Below are 18,157 nucleotides of genomic sequence, written 5' to 3' on the forward strand. Positions count from 1 at the left end.
TTTCTTCTATACATATTATATGGTTTGAGATGTGAGTACATTTGTTAAATTAATATATGTTCCTATGCAACCACATTAATGGCTTATTTTGTCAATGTCTAGGCGCCCAAGGGATAGTAATGCTGTGCGCTCGCTCAGTGTTAACATATATGCTCATTTTTAGACTGATACACTAAACCATCAAATAACATTTTAGTTGTTTGCCATTGGTTTTCTTTTTATGTGATATAAGATCGAGTGCACATTGCTTTTTTGGCCGTCATTACTGACAGGATTGTAAATTGACACATGTATTTTACATAGCCTATTTTTCACAACCTGTAGCATATCAATTTTATTGTTACATTTTCATTAGCTCACTTTTGGTTTTTCTGTTTCCGAAAAGTCTTTTGTATGTTGCACATTTCCCTTTTCCTTTAAGTACATCAAGGGTTAAGGTGTGATCCTTTCGATTATGTTTCTACTGATTTTAATTGTTAGTATATGTTCCTCACCACTCCCAGATACGTGCCTTTGCCGTGATTGGGGTGCAGAGGTATATATTCTTATGTTGTATACTTACCTGTTATTCTATGATTAAGTGCCGCACGGCACGAGACTCGTAAGGCCACGGCCCCTGACTCCTCCATGCACTTGTTTGTTTGTGTTTTCGTCTTGTACCTGCTGGATTAAACATCCATTTTTTTCATGATATCAAGAGTGCTGCCTTTTCTTTCTCCTTATATAATTATATACAAATCTGATCAATTTAGAGAACATTATGCAGAGATACATTAATACAGTATATATTATGTCTTATATAATTGGAAAGTACTGAGACCCCAATAATATTTTAGTGTGAAAACCATAAAACAAAATCATGTTAAAAATAACAAGTTCAAAAAAACATTAAAAAAAACATTCTCTATGGGTCTATGGTATCCCTATAGTTATTTACGATAGACAAATATAGAACACCTCCTGTACTGGCTCACTAGAATGCAATGTGTTAAAAATCAACTCTTACATGATAGTTGAAATATATAGACATATTAATAAGGAAAAGGATGATGATAATATCAGTAATTTTTAACTAATACTATTAATAAGCTCATTGTTTTATATTTCTTATAACAATCTATCAATGTGTGTATCCTTACGGAAGAGTAGTGCCTATGAACTGACTCGTGGTATTTAGCTGTTTAATGGGGGATAAGAGAGAGTTAGGGAAACTAACTGAGCTACTCCCAATAATTTATGAGGTTCTCTGCCTACTTTCTGGCTGATAATATGGTTTTTTTTTTTTAGTAACCCCTTTCTCTTAATCTTTCCTCAAGATCTTTAGCCTGTATTAGAAATTCCTCATTGTTGCTGAAGTTTCTCTTAATACGTGTAAATTCCCCTTTAGCTACAGCTGATGCTGTGTGCTTGGGGTGGCAAATCTTCCCATGTAGGAGGGAATTCCTGGCAATAGGTTTCCTGTAAACTTTAGTGTTTTTTTTTCCATTCCTGCTCCCAATTAGTGAGTAATTGCTGAGATATTGCTTTCAAATGAAAAGCTCAGCCCAATTTGGTTATTATTCAGATAGTTAACAAAGGGCAAGATATTTTCTCTTGGGCCCCTCCAGATGAACAGGAGGTCATCAATGTACCTCCTGTACATCTGGATATCCTCTCTATATAGATTTCTATCTCCAAAGACGTGGAAATATTCCCACCAATCTAAAAAAAAATGTTGGTGTAGGATGGGGCGGATTTCGCCCCCATCGCTGTTCCACGTCTCTGGAGATAGAAAATCCCCTGGAATTGGAAAAAATTGTGTGTGAGCAAAATTTAGTTACCCGCAAGATGTATTTTTGAAAGTCCTGAGTATAGTCTGTAAAAAATTGTAGGAAGAAACCTATAGCCTTCATGCCCTCCTCATGTGGTATTGAGGAATAGAGTGACACTGCATCGACAGTGACCAAACTATACGTATCTCTCCATTTTTGGTTCTTCAGCAGATTGAGGACATGTTTGGTGTCCTTCACATTTGATGGTAGGGAAACCACTAAGGGTTGTAAAATAGAATCCAGCCTTTGGGATAGGTGCTCTGTGAGCGACCCTATCCCACTGAAAAGTGGTCTACCTTGAACATTGTTTAAAGTCTTGTGGGTGTACTTTATTAACAGATAAATGCTTAGCTATTCACAAACATACCTGAGAAATGTTTTGCTCCAGAACAAAATTATGGACATCGAATCACAGCTCAGTGCATCCCACATGCAATATGTACTTAATTTCTATGCATTATTGTTTTCTATCAGACTTTTCTAAATACCAGCCCAGTCCTGTGAATACCAGCTACATTTATTTATTAAAGCTCAGTTAGCCCAAGAAAATAAGCTAAATGCTTTATTATGCATAGTAAAACAACTTTGCAGTGTACTTTCATTATTTATTTTCCCCGTCCCCTATAATTTGTCTGAAATTTCTGGATTTTCCAGTCCTGGAAACTGAAAAAGCATATTGCAGGCTCCACAAGCCTAACCATGCAACATATCTCTCCCTAATTTGCAGTTTATCTGATCTTTTCTGTTGAAGCAGTGGAGATTTTGATAACACAATGACAGTGGCAAGTCGTATCATTTCCAGTGTTCAGATTGATTTCTGCAAATATGGAAAGTGGTGGATGGAGTTTGACCATTGAAAAACAGTAGCAGCAAACAACGTGTTAAACTCATGTTAAACTCATGTTAATCTATTTGATGAATAATGGAAACATTTTTGCAATTACAAGGTGTATACCTTCCCTTTTATTGTTCATTTTAAGTAATGAAAAAAAAAAACATGCAAGGCAACAATCATTAGTATATGTGTGCATACAGAGGCGGAACTCTTGCAGAAATCTGCTGCTCCAGGACAAACTGAGCAATCAGGCAGTTAGGACCTGGACTGAGGACCCAGCATGTAAGGGAGCCCACCAGTGGCATCTCTATGGCTCCTGGTGTGCTGCCTAAGCTCACAGTCACAGACAGTTAAATTAGCTAGTGTAGTGGTTGTGAGCTAGGGCTGATGGCTGCACTATCAGTATTTAAGCAGTTAAGTATAGTTTAGTAGGGCCCCTGGCCCTGGAGATAGGTCCTTGGCCCTAACCCTAGAGTGGGTACCCTGTGCCTAGATGGGGGATCTGTTGCTCTGAGGCTTTAGAGTGTGGGGTCTGGCCCTGTAGTGCGGGGAGCCCTGGGGGCTGTTTATGTGGGAACCATGTATTTTTGGGTCTGGCCATGGAGATTGAGGACCTGTCTTTAGCCATTGAGGTTGGTGTCCCTGTCCCTGGAGGTTGAGAGGCGGGGGGGGGGCAGGAAGGTGGCCATGCTAATTAGCATAAATGTGCATAAATGTGTGTGTTGTGAGACAGTGGTTGGTCCCTTCTCTAACTTTTGCCTGCCCCTGCTTCAGCTACAACTTTATCTGCCTACTTTGCCTTTAGATTACTTTCCTTCAGTTACCATAAAATTAATTTACAGCATAGTTATTTAAGCAGTTTTTTTTTAAGAAAAACGATAATTTTCTGGGCCTCTTTTTTGTAATAAAGTGAACATAAAAAAACTATAATACATTTTTACATTTATATTTATATACTACTTCATATTAAAACATCAAATATCTCGGGGGGCGGAGCTAGCCGCGGTACAGAGCAGCAGCACAAGTGGCGAGCTCTGTTAGCCTGTGTGTATTAAACTCTATATTTGGCGGATTAAACTCTCCAAAATCTGAGAAAATTTACATCCTAAAGCAGCCTAGAACACCTTAGCACTTGCCAACTTAAAGTGAGAGAGAAAACTTTTTGGCGCTATCCTCCACTCGATGAAGTGTAACTGACCTCCGGATTACGGGACAATTACAGCAGCCCAACAGCCACAGACTACACGGCCCTGGAGGGTCGGGGCTCCGCTCCAGGGCGCCTGTGAAGCCTCTCTACTAACATTGGAATTGAGATTCTCACCCCGAAGCTTAACAGCCGTCCCACCATAAGCGTACCCACAGCCGCAGTGTCAGACTGGGAGGACAACCTGAGGCCTCATACTGGCCCTCGCACGAGCGCAACTACCGACAAAGCAGAGACTTGGCTCTGATCTGCTAGACCATCTGACCTCGCAGCGATACCCCTGCTCTTGCCTTAGCTGTCCGGAGGGTCGGGGCTCCGCTCCGGAACAGCAGACTATTACCAATTCTGAATCTGCTTGGGGGTATCGGGTGGCTAATCCTTCCTAGAGGACGCACATTTAAACTTACCATTCACCAGGGCCATCCGATTCCCTGGAACTACAATCCGGAGCTTGCATTGGATTGAGGTGGGGACCAAAGTCTTCAGAATTAAAGTGCGCCACAGCCTATTAGGCGCGAACCGCCGCCATCTTGCGGCCTACCTACCCGGACCTGGCAGCAGATCAGACACGGCAGAGGAGACCGGGTAAGAGTGCTATACACATATAAGGACACTTTTATGTTAAAACCCGCTATACAACCGGGATAACTGTGCCTGGCGTCTAGTTACTAACCTCGGTAGGCCCTGTCAAAGCTTATAAGACTCCTTCCTGCACCTGAGGCCTACCATTAACCACCAGCATATTTACTATTGTCAGGCCACCAGCAAGATACCACAGCCTCATAGCTGCCCTAAAGGTCGCATTGAAAACTCTTTATCTCAGTATTAGAAAGGGCCTACTTCTGACATATTTATACACAAGTTTTTTGTAAATACCTCTATACGCTCTATCCACAGAATTATCTGATTGAGGTTGATTCTGAAGCACGCTTTCAATTTATGTCAAATACAGATTGCAGGGTCGGAGTGGACCACAATAGACTCTCTCTACACTCTCTTGGCGCACACAATACAAGCGCAGTGACAAAGAGACTTAACAAGCATCTGCACCCTAAATAATACTGCACTATCTATGCTCTGTAGGATATTAAAGAATCAGTCTCTATATGACATAAAGCAGGACATTTTATTACTATACAATTTATTGCTACACCTTTCCCTGTTTGATGTTAATATGCTGAATATGGCTGCCTAACTTAAGATTGACGTCAGGGGGACTATGTCACAATTTTCTACAATCTACCCTTTATAGTTGCTATTCTACTATTTGGTGCAATATCTGACTGGATTCCAGCTATCTACTCTCCTGCGGCTGAGGACAGGAAACTGAGCATGTCCCAAAACTCTAGAAGAAAACCAAGGCTATCTCAACCACCCAAGAAGACAGTAGCTGACCACTTTAAAGGCCATCTGTCTCAAACATACCGAGACTCTGCTTCTGTCATGGATGACAGCGAATCTGACAACAGTATTAATTCTCAAGCTCCCACACCAGACGCAATGTCTACATCTATTGTTGATGCTCTCACCAAGCGCATGAACCTTCTTCAAGACACCTTAACTAAAGAAATAAAGGGTTCTACAGCTGAGCTGCGCAGAGAAATTGCGTCATTGGGAGAAAGGACGGACACCCTAGAACGCAAGCAAGAGGATCTTACGGTAGATCAGGCCCATCTCCTGGCATATTCCCAGAGCTTGGCAACCCAGTTATCAGACTTGGAGATAAAATTGGCTGATATGGAAGACAGGTCCAGACGGAATAATTTGAGGTTCCGAGGAATATCTGAAGATGTTGGCTCACAAGATCTGGAACCCTATGTTTTAGAGTTTTGCAAGGCTATACTGCCTGATACTGACCCAACAAGCTTCCTACTAGATAGGGTCCACAGGGTGGCGAGACCACGGTCGGTTTCTCAAGATAAGCCGAGAGATGTCCTCGCTAGGATACATTTTTTCACTCATAAGGAGAAGATTCTAAAAGAATTGGCCAATAAACCACAACTACCAACTAAATTTCAGCAGCTCTCTGTATTTCCAGACATCTCAAGCTTCACTCTACAAAGAAGAAGGACCTTTAGAAACATTACCCAAATCCTAAGAGCAGAAAATATTAGGTATAGATGGGGTTACCCGACGAAATTGGTAGTTTCAAATAAGGGCGAAACCCATACTATTCTTACCATCCAGGAGGGATTTGACTTGTTAAAAGAGTGGGGACTGATAGCATCTGAACCCAGAATAAGAAGGGACTCAATGCCTAATACTTCTGGCCTGGATACATCCTCTCAGGCCTCTCAACCTAAATTACGGGCTGGAGCCCTAGATTTCACACCTGGGCCACAAAAACCATCTATAGGAGGACAAATTTCCTCTGCTGCTGCTCTCCTGAGAGATAAAAAATGATATGATAGCACTTTTTTCAAATGATTTATATGTCACTATAAGCCCTGTTGTATGTACTTATGTTTCTGTTTAGATATCTGTTTCAGGTTGTAGGGGAGGAGATTCGGAATTTCCTGCTGGAAACGGAAAATCTGCCCTGAGGCGTATTGCCTTTGTCCACTAAACATCTCTTTTTCAGATGATGAGGGTTGCGAATATCTCCCCTTCTCCAATCTGTTTATGCTGCAAGTGGTTTAATAGACATATCATAAGAGCTGATTAAAGCCAAATCTAGATTCGGCTGAAGCATATTTGCTGTTCCTTTGAGGGGTGGAAAATGACATGTTGCATACCCTTAAATGATACATATGTTATTGCTAAATTTGTTTGATGCATTTTTATCTCTGTTTAGGTACCTACCTCATGTTGAAGGAGAGGAGATTCGGGATTCCCTGTAGATAACAGAAAATCCGTCCTGAGGCGTTTTGCCTCTATATATTAAACATCTTTTTTTTTAGAGGATCAGGATCCTGACTATCTCCCCTTCTTCAAATAGGTTATGCTGTAAACTGTTTCATAGATATAAAGGAAGTATCATTTAAACCTACATCTAGATCCACCCAGAATTCTAAGCAGCAAACTGTTTGCCAGACATATAGTAGAAATTGTTTTCACGTTGTAGAGGAGGAGATTCGGGATTTCCAGTTGGAAATAGCAATTCAGCCCTGTGGCGGCTTACCACTGCCCATTAAACATCTCTTTTTCAGATGATAAGGGTCGCAGATATCTCCCCTTCTTCAATGTGTTTATGCCGAAAGTGGTTTAATAGACGTATCATTAGAGTTGATTAAAGCCAAATCTGTATCCAACTAAAACTTGACTGCTATTCCTTTGAGGGACGGAGGGTGCTCTGTTTTCACTCCCTCAAACGATACATATGTTATTGCAAATCTTGTTGGATATAGATGTGCTTCTGTAGACTCACTTCAAACTACATCTAGATTCGCCTAGAATTCTATGCTGCACATTCTTCATCAGACATATAGTAAGAATTGTTTTAAACTAGAACTAGATCTAACTGAAATTGCATATATGGAAATGACGTACAACAGACTAATTGCACTAAATGTAGACCCCTGTTACTATGTTAGTTAATTTAAGTTATGATTGTTATCCTATAGTTCACACTCCCCCATGATTAGTCAATCTATTTTTACAGGTTGATATACTTGTACCGCCCCCCCCCCCCCTCATATACGCAAATTATATTTGTGATATCCCCTCCTAAGGGGACAGGAGGAGTTAGTCTAATCTTTAGACAAGCTTCTCCATTTGATGATCCGGCGGGTCATCATACTTGTGAATACACTTATACTCCGAACAAATACACCTGAGTAGACTTGGTCTGATGTTGACGATATAGATTGTACTTTCTATATTTTATAAAGAATCCTTGACTAACTGTACTTCCTATTTCAGGTAACAATTACATTTTCTCTCGAACTTGATCTCTTGGGACCTTTCTGAACAGAGACCAGAACTTCTCAATTTAAGATTATTGGGAGTCGTCTCTAGGTGTGCACCTTCGGGCGGGGTAAGTTTTGTGCCTTAACTCTGTTTCTCTCTCCGCTATCTTTTTTCCCTCTCTCCTTCCCAGCTTTCTAAGCCTGCAAAAATGTCAATCCCCAACAATATCTCTTTTGCAACACTAAATGCCAAGGGTCTCAATTCACAAGATAAACAAAGTATGCTTACAAACACTATGAAGGCTCTCAAAATACATATTATCTTCCTACAGGAGACACACTGGCTGGCATCCTCCCAGGCCCCGTACAGAACCCCAGACTATCCCACTGTGATTCTAGCCTCCCACTCTGAAAAATCTAGAGGGGTAGCTATTGCCATACATAAAACCATGCAATATGAACATATCTATGTGGAGAAAGACTCTGAGGGTAGATATCTCTTGCTCACCTGTAAGCTTAACGGTATTCTATTCACATTGGTAAATATTTATGCCCCTAACCAATCACAACCCAAATTCTTGAAAAAGGTACTGTCTAAAATAGAAAAATACAAGGCTGGAACTCTGATTCTAGGGGGTGATTTCAATATGGTGTGGGACCCCCTAGTCGACAAGAAAGTTCAGAGGGGGAAAGAAATTGACACGTATACTATAACTACTGCCAACAGATTCCGTCAGCACATAATCCAGCACAATCTATATGACATTTGGAGGGCATACCACCACAGTGACAGAGATTACACATACTTCTCTAGACCCCATCACTCTTACTCGAGACTAGACCACTTTTTCACGGATTCATGGACACTTGACAGAGTTTTAATATCACATATAAAGGTCTGTGCTTGGTCGGATCATGATGTTCTCATGTTTACCCTCTCCACTGACCAAACAACTATGTCTAGGCCTGGTTGGAAACTTCCTAAGCAGGCCCTACAGGACAAGCCTTTTAGGACTTCTCTCCAAAATTCTATTAGAGAATTCTTACAGCTAAACGAAACTCCGGGTATGCCATCTCAAACAGTTTGGGCCGCCCTGAAGGCATATGTGAGAGGGATCTGCATTCGGAGACAGGCAAAACTTAGGCATCAGATGAAAGCCCCTTTGGGCCTTCTTATGACAGAGCTACGACGGACTGAACAAGAAAATAAGACCTCCCCGTCGAGCCCTCTAGCTGATAAAATCAAAACTCTTAGAACGCAAATAGCGGATAGGGAGCTGGAGAGGGTAAGGGAAGCCCATACTCGATTCAAAAAGCTGCTATATTGTCAGGGTAATAAAGCCTCAACGCTCTTAGCACACAAACTGAGAGGTAGAACCGCGGCAGCTAGAATACTATCACTCAAACAGGGAACCAAATCGGTCTCCTCGCCTAAAGAAATTGGACAAACCTTTGCGGCCTATTATTCTGATTTGTATCATCTCCACCCTTCAATGGCTGGTGAAGAATCACCTATTCCTGAAGTGAAAGATTTCCTACAGGGTCTTAATCTACCCGCACTATCAGAGGTAGATAAAGAAACACTTAAGGCCCCATTCTCTCTAACTGAAATTAACTTAGCCATCAAGCATACCCAAAATAATAAAGCCCCGGGCCCTGATGGGTACCCGGCATCCTTCTATAAGCTCTTTAAAACTGATCTGAATAAGATCCTCCTCAAGGTTTTTTTGGAGGCTCGAGAGTCAGGTCTGTTTGCTAATGAATACCTGCAGGCAATAATTCTACCTATCCCCAAGCCGAATAAAGACCCAACACAATGTACTAGTTACAGACCAATCTCATTGATTAATGGTGATGTGAAACTTTATGCCAAACTTTGGGCCAACCGCCTTAATACCTTACTCCCGAAGGTAGTACACTCAGATCAAGTTGGATTCACCTTTGGTAGAGAAGGACCGGATAATTCTCAGAAAATGCTTAATATCCTCACAGAGGCGTCTCGTCTAAAAATTCCCATGCTGGCCCTGTCTTTGGACGCAGAAAAAGCGTTTGACAGGGTCAGATGGGATTACTTATGGTGCACATTAGCCCAATTTGGCATACCAGACGAAGTAGTAACAGCTATCCGCGCCTTATACTCCTGTCCATCGGCGGTTGTTAAGGGCTTGGGTTTTGCCTCTCCGGAAATTCATATCACTAACGGTACTAGGCAGGGGTGCCCCCTATCGCCCTTAATTTTCACATTAGCCATTGAACCTTTGGCCCAAGCCATTAGAAACTCACGTACGATATGGGGAGTACAGTTTTCTGGTCAAACAGAAAAAATAGCATTGTTCGCGGATGACGTGACATTATTCCTCACAAACCCATTAGGCTCCTTACCTGCCCTCCTTGACCTTGTTTCCAAATTTGGTGCCCATAGTTATTATAAGGTTAACGTTTCAAAGACCGAGGCTTTGTCGGTTGGTCTTCCTGCCTTTGAACTAGATGTTCTGCGAACCTCATACTCCTTTCAATGGTCATATTCCACCATCAGACACTTGGAGATTCAACTTGGTGCAGATCGGAGAGCAGTACTTTCTATAAACTACTCAGACATTATTAAAGAAGTTACCGAGCTCACCACCTCATGGAACTTTAAAGAGATCTCTTGGCTAGGCCGCATAGCATCTTTTAAGATGACGATCCTACCTAAAATTCTCTATTACTTTCGCTGCTTACCTCTTAATGTTCCTAGTGCCCTTATAGATAAGCTCCAATCTCTTGGTCAAAAGTATATCTGGGATAAATCTAAGCCTCGTATAGCGGCAAAGATCCTTCAGAAAAAGTATGAGCAGGGAGGCGTAGCTATGCCTAGTATTCGCGGATACTATGAAGCCGCTAGGCTCTCTCATATCTTAGCCTGGGCAGATAAGGGTGAACCGCAAGGTTGGAAGACCATAGAGGCCTATGATCTCCCTACAGGTCTGAGTTTGGCTGATTTACCATGGATTCCTACCTACCGACTGGATACGTTGGGAATAAAGAATGTCATTATCAGTGACAACTTGAAAATTTGGCACAACCTCAGGAACCTACCAGAGGTTGCCCCACATCCATCTCCTATCCAGTCTTTGCCCGCCTTGCTTGCAGCCCTACCGGACACACATGTACAGCACTGGGGTGTTTGGGATCTGAAAATGATCTCCCAGCTATATTCCTCAGACACTCTGGTAGGCCCGAACAATATAGAATCTGTCATTCCAAACCCCCCTATATGGCTCAAATTTGAGTACTCTAGACTATACGCCTTCCTGGTCTCTTGGGGATTCCCTAAAGGCCCTAATAGACCTCTGACCGCTTGGGAAAAATTGTGGCAACTCACTGTTAAGACCCCTAAACTTATCTCATTTCATTATAGCTTACTACTCTCGTCCACAAACAAAGACAGACCTTGGCAACTTAGAGCATGGGAGGGAGACTTGTCCAGACCAATCACTGACAAAGATCTGCACATGGCTATGACTCTAACCAAGAAGACAGTGCACTGTGCGAACACTCTAGAATCATATATGAAACTGTTTCTAAAATGGTATTATACCCCCTCTAGACTCTCACAGATGTTTCCTACAACCTCCCCTCTCTGCTGGAGAGACTGCGAATCAAGAGGGTCCGATATTCATATATGGTGGGAATGTCCTAAATTAAAACATTTGTGGACGCAGGTGTCCTCCCTCTGCTCTACCCTTGGACTGAATAGATCACTCACTCCTGATATGGCTTTGCTACATGTATTCCCGAGACACATTCAGGCTCCCCTGTCTAAATTGTTAATTTTTGTTCTCGCTGCCACTAAGTTGGCGATAGCGAGAGCTTGGAAACAGACTCAACCCCCTGACATAACAGTTATTATCCCCATAATACAGACATATGCCAAGATGGAACAGAGTTTCTACTTCAATACAGATAAAGAAGATCTCTACTGGCAGATCTGGGAACCTTGGTTCTATTACCAAGAAAACAATAGATAGGCGGATAGATCTTGACTCTTGTAACAAACTCCCCCGCCTATTCTCTTTCATCTGCAATCACTGACCTATGCTTTCACTCCTTCTTCTTCCATTCCCCTAACCCCCCCCCCTCTCTTCCTACACTGTGCAACCTATTTCCCCTACCCCGGCCCCTATTCTCTGCTGTCCCTACTTCTTGTGGGGCGATTTGCCCCGCCTGGAGGTGCACGCTGGAATTGATCTGTCGGATCACTGAGAGAAGCAAGATAATGATTTTCATTAGACTGACTTGCTGTAATTACCATAATGCTGAATTAATGCCTATGATTATTATGCCCTGCCAATCATCATAATTAAGATTGGTTAAACTGTAATGTCCTTTCTTCTATGATTATGTAAACTGTAAGACCCTTGTGGGTATATGATATGACCTGTGTTTGCTTATGATGACACTCTCACTGTGATTTCAGAAAAACCTATGTATATGCAAAAAAACTGTATAACATGTTGTTGTTATTCACAAGTTTATTTTACAATAAAAAGTATTTTTGAAAAAAAAAAAAAAAAACATCAAATATCTCAATAAGATGTTAATGTGTATTCCTGTTGTGGTACAAAAAAAATGCTAAAGATTAAAATATAAAGCTGTAAAAAGAAAAAAATAACTATTTCTGAACGTAAGGCTGCAGCTTTTCAACAATTTGCCCTTGCATGCCCTTTCTGTGTGCTTCTCCTTTAATGCTTGCTTATCCAAATTCTGTATCTACTACAAAAGAAATGCTTGAATAGGCTAGTTTAATTATTATCATTGTAATGTTGGATAAGGGACAGCTGATCATTTTAAAGTGAGTTTGCTAGAGGTTCTCTATTGTTGTAAACAAAGGGCTGAAAAAATATGTTCACTGGGCAATTAATCAATGAAAAACTGTAGAGGCTGCCACAAGCACACAAAACAATGGTGATAGAAAACATAACACAAAACAAAATAGAGATACTATATGCAAATGTTGGTTTTGGAGATGTATATTTAAAAGGGGAATGCACAGCTACTCACATGGCGTTGAGGTCTTTCTGTAAACTTAAACAAAATGGGGAAGGTAAGGGAGCTTGATATAGCTTTTTCATTAATGATCTGCCTACTAATGATAATGTATATACAAGTCATGATTATTTAGATAAGACAGTTTATGTATTGTATTTTATTAAAGCTCAACTTACATGAAAGAGACGATCATATAATGAACTCGTAATGAATTAACTGGGTTAATGAATTAACTGGGTAAAGGTATAAAATAGCTTGTTATCCCCTCACAAGTGGGTCATGTATCTTTTTTTTTATTTTTACTTTAATGCTTATTGTGGGTTTTTTTTTTTTTTTTCATAAAAGATTATTTTCTATGAGGACAAGAACTTTCAAGGCCGTTCCTATGAGTGTAACTGTGATTCCATTGACCTACACTCATACTTCAGCCGCTGCAACTCCATTCGTGTTGAAAATGGAAACTGGATTATCTATGAACATCCCAATTACAAAGGGCATCAATATTTCCTGAAGAAGGGAGACTATCCTGACTTCCAGCAGTGGTTGGGTTTCAATGATTCCATCAGGTCCTGCCGTTTAACACCACAAGTAGGGTCTCTTTCTGTCATACCAAATTGGGGTGCAAAAATAAAAAAAAACTTTTGCAAAGTGTAATTACATCTACAATTGTTGATTTTCTGTCCTAGAATATTATACAATACATATGTACTTTGAAATAATTAGAATTTAGTTGAGCTTCTTTAAATATGCATTTGTAGAGTGAGAAAGGGTTAGTGAAAGAGAGAGACAGAAGGAGAACGAGAGAGGATAATATAGAGAGAGAAAGGGAGAATTTCAAATTAGAAAGGCAAAGCTGATGAAAAAGAGCTCACCGAGGTTAATTATACTGATATATATTTATATGCATTTACTCAGTTTGTGATTGAAGACTTGTAAAGCAAATGTCTTAGTAAAAATGTTATACAATAAAGTAACTTATATTACCCTATGTATAGTGTACAATAAGACTTGTATTTCTAGCAATACAGTATGCAATGCCAAATAATGGTAGCATATATTTTTACTATCAATATTGTGAAAAACATACACACACGTAACAACTCATCCAATAGTACCCTGAATTTGTTTTATACATGTTTACATATTTCTTTATTTCAGCATCGCGGTTCCTTTAAGATCAAAGTGTATGAAAAGGAGAATTTTGGCGGTCATATGATGGAGTTCACAGAAGACTGTCCTCATATCTACGAACAATTTAAAAATACTGACATCTACTCTTGCAGTATACCTGAAGGTCAGTGGATCTTCTATGAAGAACCCAACTACAAAGGACAACAGTACTACCTGAAGCCTGGAGATTATAGACGATTCTCTGATTGGGGGGCCAGTAGCCCCAAAGTGGGTTCCTTACGAAGAGTATTGGAGTTTAAATAAAATTTCACTCTATAATGTTATCAATGATATCATCTGAATAAAACTCATATTTAAAAACATACAAGAACATTTTCCTTTAAATTTTCATTGTAAATTGTTATTTATTTATATATACAACAGTTTATGTTAATGCCAAAAGCAATATCTAATACGGATTTTATTTCACATTGCTTTACACATTTATTCTTTTCCAATTAAATTTGTTTTCAGAATACATTTTAAATTGCCATAGGTATAAATGTTGATAAAAGTTTAAGTTTTCAAAAGGAAATAACCTCAAATATAATTGTTTTAGATTAATTGATGACATCTACATGAATTATCAATACATATGTTAAAATAAGAGGGTTTCCATTTGTCTAATAGTGTACAACCAAATTAATAATAGAGAATTCCCTAATTCTTTAAATAATTGTGATGAATTCATGTTAAAAAGGGGAATAGAAATGGTTTAAATTTTGAATTTTCAGTTCCCTCCTTTTGACCAGAGAACAAGAAACTACAATGACCATAATCAGCTATAGAAAAACCTAGAGAAGCAGCTAGAAGCAAAATCAATCTATAGAATGTTTTTTCAATATCTCACAGGTAGATACTGGGGATGGGCGAATGTTTCTAAAAATTCGAAATTTAAAATTAATTTTGATACATTCCTTCATTCAAATCGAATTTCAAATATTTATATAACATTCTTACATTCTAGTTTCGAATTTTACAATACAATTAAAAAATATTCGTTTGAATAATAGAATGTTTAGCTATGTATTCATTCAATTTCGAAATGTAATATTCAAATTCGAATGTGACATTAGAATTCGAATGTAAGATTCAAATTTGAAATAATATTTCTAGTGTAAAACTGTGTTTAATAAATGTAATATACGAATTAGAATGCTACATTCGAATTCGAATATCACATTCGAATTCGTAATAGTATTTTTAATCTAATACCGTGTTTTTTAAATGTAATATTCGAATTTGAATGTCACATTCGAATTCAAAATAGTATTTCTAGTCTACAACTGTGTTTAATAAATGTAATATTCAAATTGGAATGCTACATTCAAATTCAAATGTAACATTCGAATTCAAAATAGTATTCCTAGTCTACAACTGTGTTTAATAAATGTAATATTCAAATTTGAATGCCACATTTGAATTCAAATGTAACATTCAAATTCGAAATAGTATTTCTAGTCTAAAACTGTGTTTTTTAAATGTAATATTCGAATTTTAATGTGACATTCGAATTTTAATGTGACATTCAAATTCAAAATAGTATTTCTAGTTTAATACTGTGTTTTATAAATGTAATATTCGAATGTGACATTCGAATTTGAATGTGACATTCGAATTCAAAATATTATATCTATTCTACAACTGTGTTTTATAAATGTAATATTTGAATTTGAATGTCACATTCGAATTCGAAAGTGACATTCGAATTTGAAATTGACATTAGAAAACTGTAAATAAAATTAGATAATAGAATTTGTTCTTATCAACATTCTATTATGTAAATTAAATTTCTACAATAACATTTGTTCTAACATTCGAATTCGAATATAAACACATTCGCCCATCCCTAGTAGATAGACTGGGGCCAATTTATTATCCTACGTACTGACATGATCCGCTGTAGCGAATCATGTTCGCCGCACAACGATAAATGCCGACAGCATACACTGTCGGCATTTATCATTGCACAAGCAGTTCTGGTGAACTGCTTGTGCAATGCTGCCCTCTGCAGATTCATGGCTAATCGGGGGTGTTAATCAACCCAATCGTATATGATGGGGCGGATTGCTGCCCGCCACCTCAGAGCAGGCAAACAAGTTAAGGAGCAGTGGTCTTAAGACCGCTGCCTCTTAACTCCTGTTTCCGGCGAGCCTAAAAGCTCACGCAGAAACAGCGGCATCAAGCTCCATTCAGAGGTTGAGGAAATGGCCCCACTAGCTGAAAAGTAAAATGCTTAAAATTATAAATAAATAAACACCCTTCCCTCCACATTATGTTTATAGTTGCAGTATTTCCTAGTGAGGGCTTGATAATCTAAAGGTTTCTGGTCTGGGGGCGGAGCCAACTGTTACACTGAGCGGTCGTGTATTACAGGAGCTCCGCTCAGATTTCCGTTTAATAAGCTAATTTTTACAAATTTCTGCAAATTTTGGCAAATTAATTGGCCCTGGGATCAAAGACAGTGCCACTGGACAAGACTACAAGCTGAGCCCCTACTCAAGCATAATCTACCGGGACACCGACAGCGCTGAAATCACACACCGGGACATTGCTGAGACAGAGTGCTGCGCACTAAACGGCTCCTAAAGCTGGCAGCCCTTAAAGGATCTCCCTCATCAGCGACCCTGCACCAGATCTTCAAGCCCCCAGTGGGACCCTCACAGAGCGCAGCGCCTAAAGCGACCCACCCTAAGATACACCGCCCGGCGACCGGTGACTCCCCCTGCCCAGAGGATTGCCCTTTCTGCTGCCGTTCGACATAAAAGGTGAGAGTTCAGCACTACACTCACGCACCTCACCGCTGTTATCCCCGTCCCGGGAATCAATTCAGAGCCCTCACTTGACCCGACTTCTATTCCGGAGACTTGCTTTTGCAGGGCTGGGCCATATCAAAGGACTCCTCTTTTGGGCGCAAACAGACGCCATTTTTATCCCCACATATCCCTAAGTACCAGCAAGGGAAAAATCCTCCCAATCTATCACTAAGTCCCTTATCATCTATATAGAGTGGGGAAGGCGAGGAACAGACTTTACTTTTAGGCGCTAAGCCACTGCTGAGAGCTGATAAGGCCCTAGACCTCGGGAGGGACTGGGTTGAGAGGCAAGGGAGAGACAACTCCACCACTCACAGCAGTATTTACTCAAAACCATCTCAACCAGCACTACCCTCGCCACACCATCCTGCATCCATCACCATCCATCACCATCATTTTCCCCTCCTGAAACATTTAATACAGTAAAACAACCTCTCACCTGCACAGCATTGGGGATAGTTTGATATAGAGAGGAGGGAGAAAGGGAAAAATTCTACATTCACAAGAGAGAGAGGGGAAGTGGAAAGGGGAAAAATAAGGAAGAAGAGAAGAGAAGGGAGAGGGAAATAAAGAGAGAAAAAGGGGGAAAGAGATAAGGAAACTGAACTTTGGTATCAAGTCCAGGAATAACAGCTACTGGGCACTCATCTTAGTGTCAAATCCACTCTCCCCTCCCTCCCTGATAAGAACCCACCACGACTCAGGCTCAACTTTAAATTTTAAAAGTCCTCTGAGAAGGACACTTACTCTCTACATGAACAGGGAGTAAGCATACACACCAGGTCACCCATTTTAACACCTACCCCCCTCCCCCCTTTCCCCCAGCTGTAACTGGCTGTGGGTCATACCCACCTCCCTTCTTCCAGACTCACCCAGAGGTGGCAACATCCCTGGAGGGGGAGAAGCTTCTGAGAACTCGCCTTGTCACTGTGATAATATCCTCACCCTCAGAGTGCCTATTGCTACTAAATGTACCACAGTACCATACTCTGATAGCGCACCTGACACAAAACTACTGAGACTTTCACTGTTTTCACCACAGCAACCCCAGAGAAAAATGCAGGGCTAGACCCCCATTCATGTGAGGTACCAGTCTAAGCTCCCCCAGGCATCATTCCTAGAGCAGAACATTCATCTCCTCTTGTCCACTTGTCTGTCTTTCTCTTTCTGAGATCTCAGCTACACGGAGAAACCAACTGCTGAAAATGGCACAATCCAGAAAACCAAAACCAAAGCACCAAGAAATTCCTAAAAGGACCTTAATGGACCACTTCCACAGTAAAAACACCTCTGACCCAGACCTCTCAGAGGAAGACTCGAGAGACTCTAACTTCTCACTACATAGACGCCTGAAAGACGACAATCTATCTAAAGACAGAACAGCACTCTCTCAGTCAACATTTTTCGAGTCTATCAAGACCTTGTCAGACAAAATGGATACC

The 18,157-nt window shown here is 40.2% G+C and overlaps 1 protein-coding gene across 1 annotated transcript; it reads left to right on the plus strand.

The window, feature by feature from the left end:
• The first annotated feature begins 12,775 nt into the window (after nt 1–12,775).
• Nucleotides 12,776–14,163, plus strand: LOC128659499 (gamma-crystallin 1-like). The gene is made up of 3 exons (XM_053713114.1): nt 12,776–12,784; nt 13,075–13,317; nt 13,888–14,163. Exons 1-3 carry the CDS (start codon nt 12,776–12,778, stop codon nt 14,161–14,163), a joined length of 528 nt encoding a protein of 175 aa, XP_053569089.1.
• The last annotated feature ends 3,994 nt before the right edge of the window (nt 14,164–18,157 follow it).

Source organism: Bombina bombina, chromosome 1 (genome assembly GCF_027579735.1).
Source record: "Bombina bombina isolate aBomBom1 chromosome 1, aBomBom1.pri, whole genome shotgun sequence".
Lineage (NCBI taxonomy): Eukaryota > Metazoa > Chordata > Amphibia > Anura > Bombinatoridae > Bombina > Bombina bombina.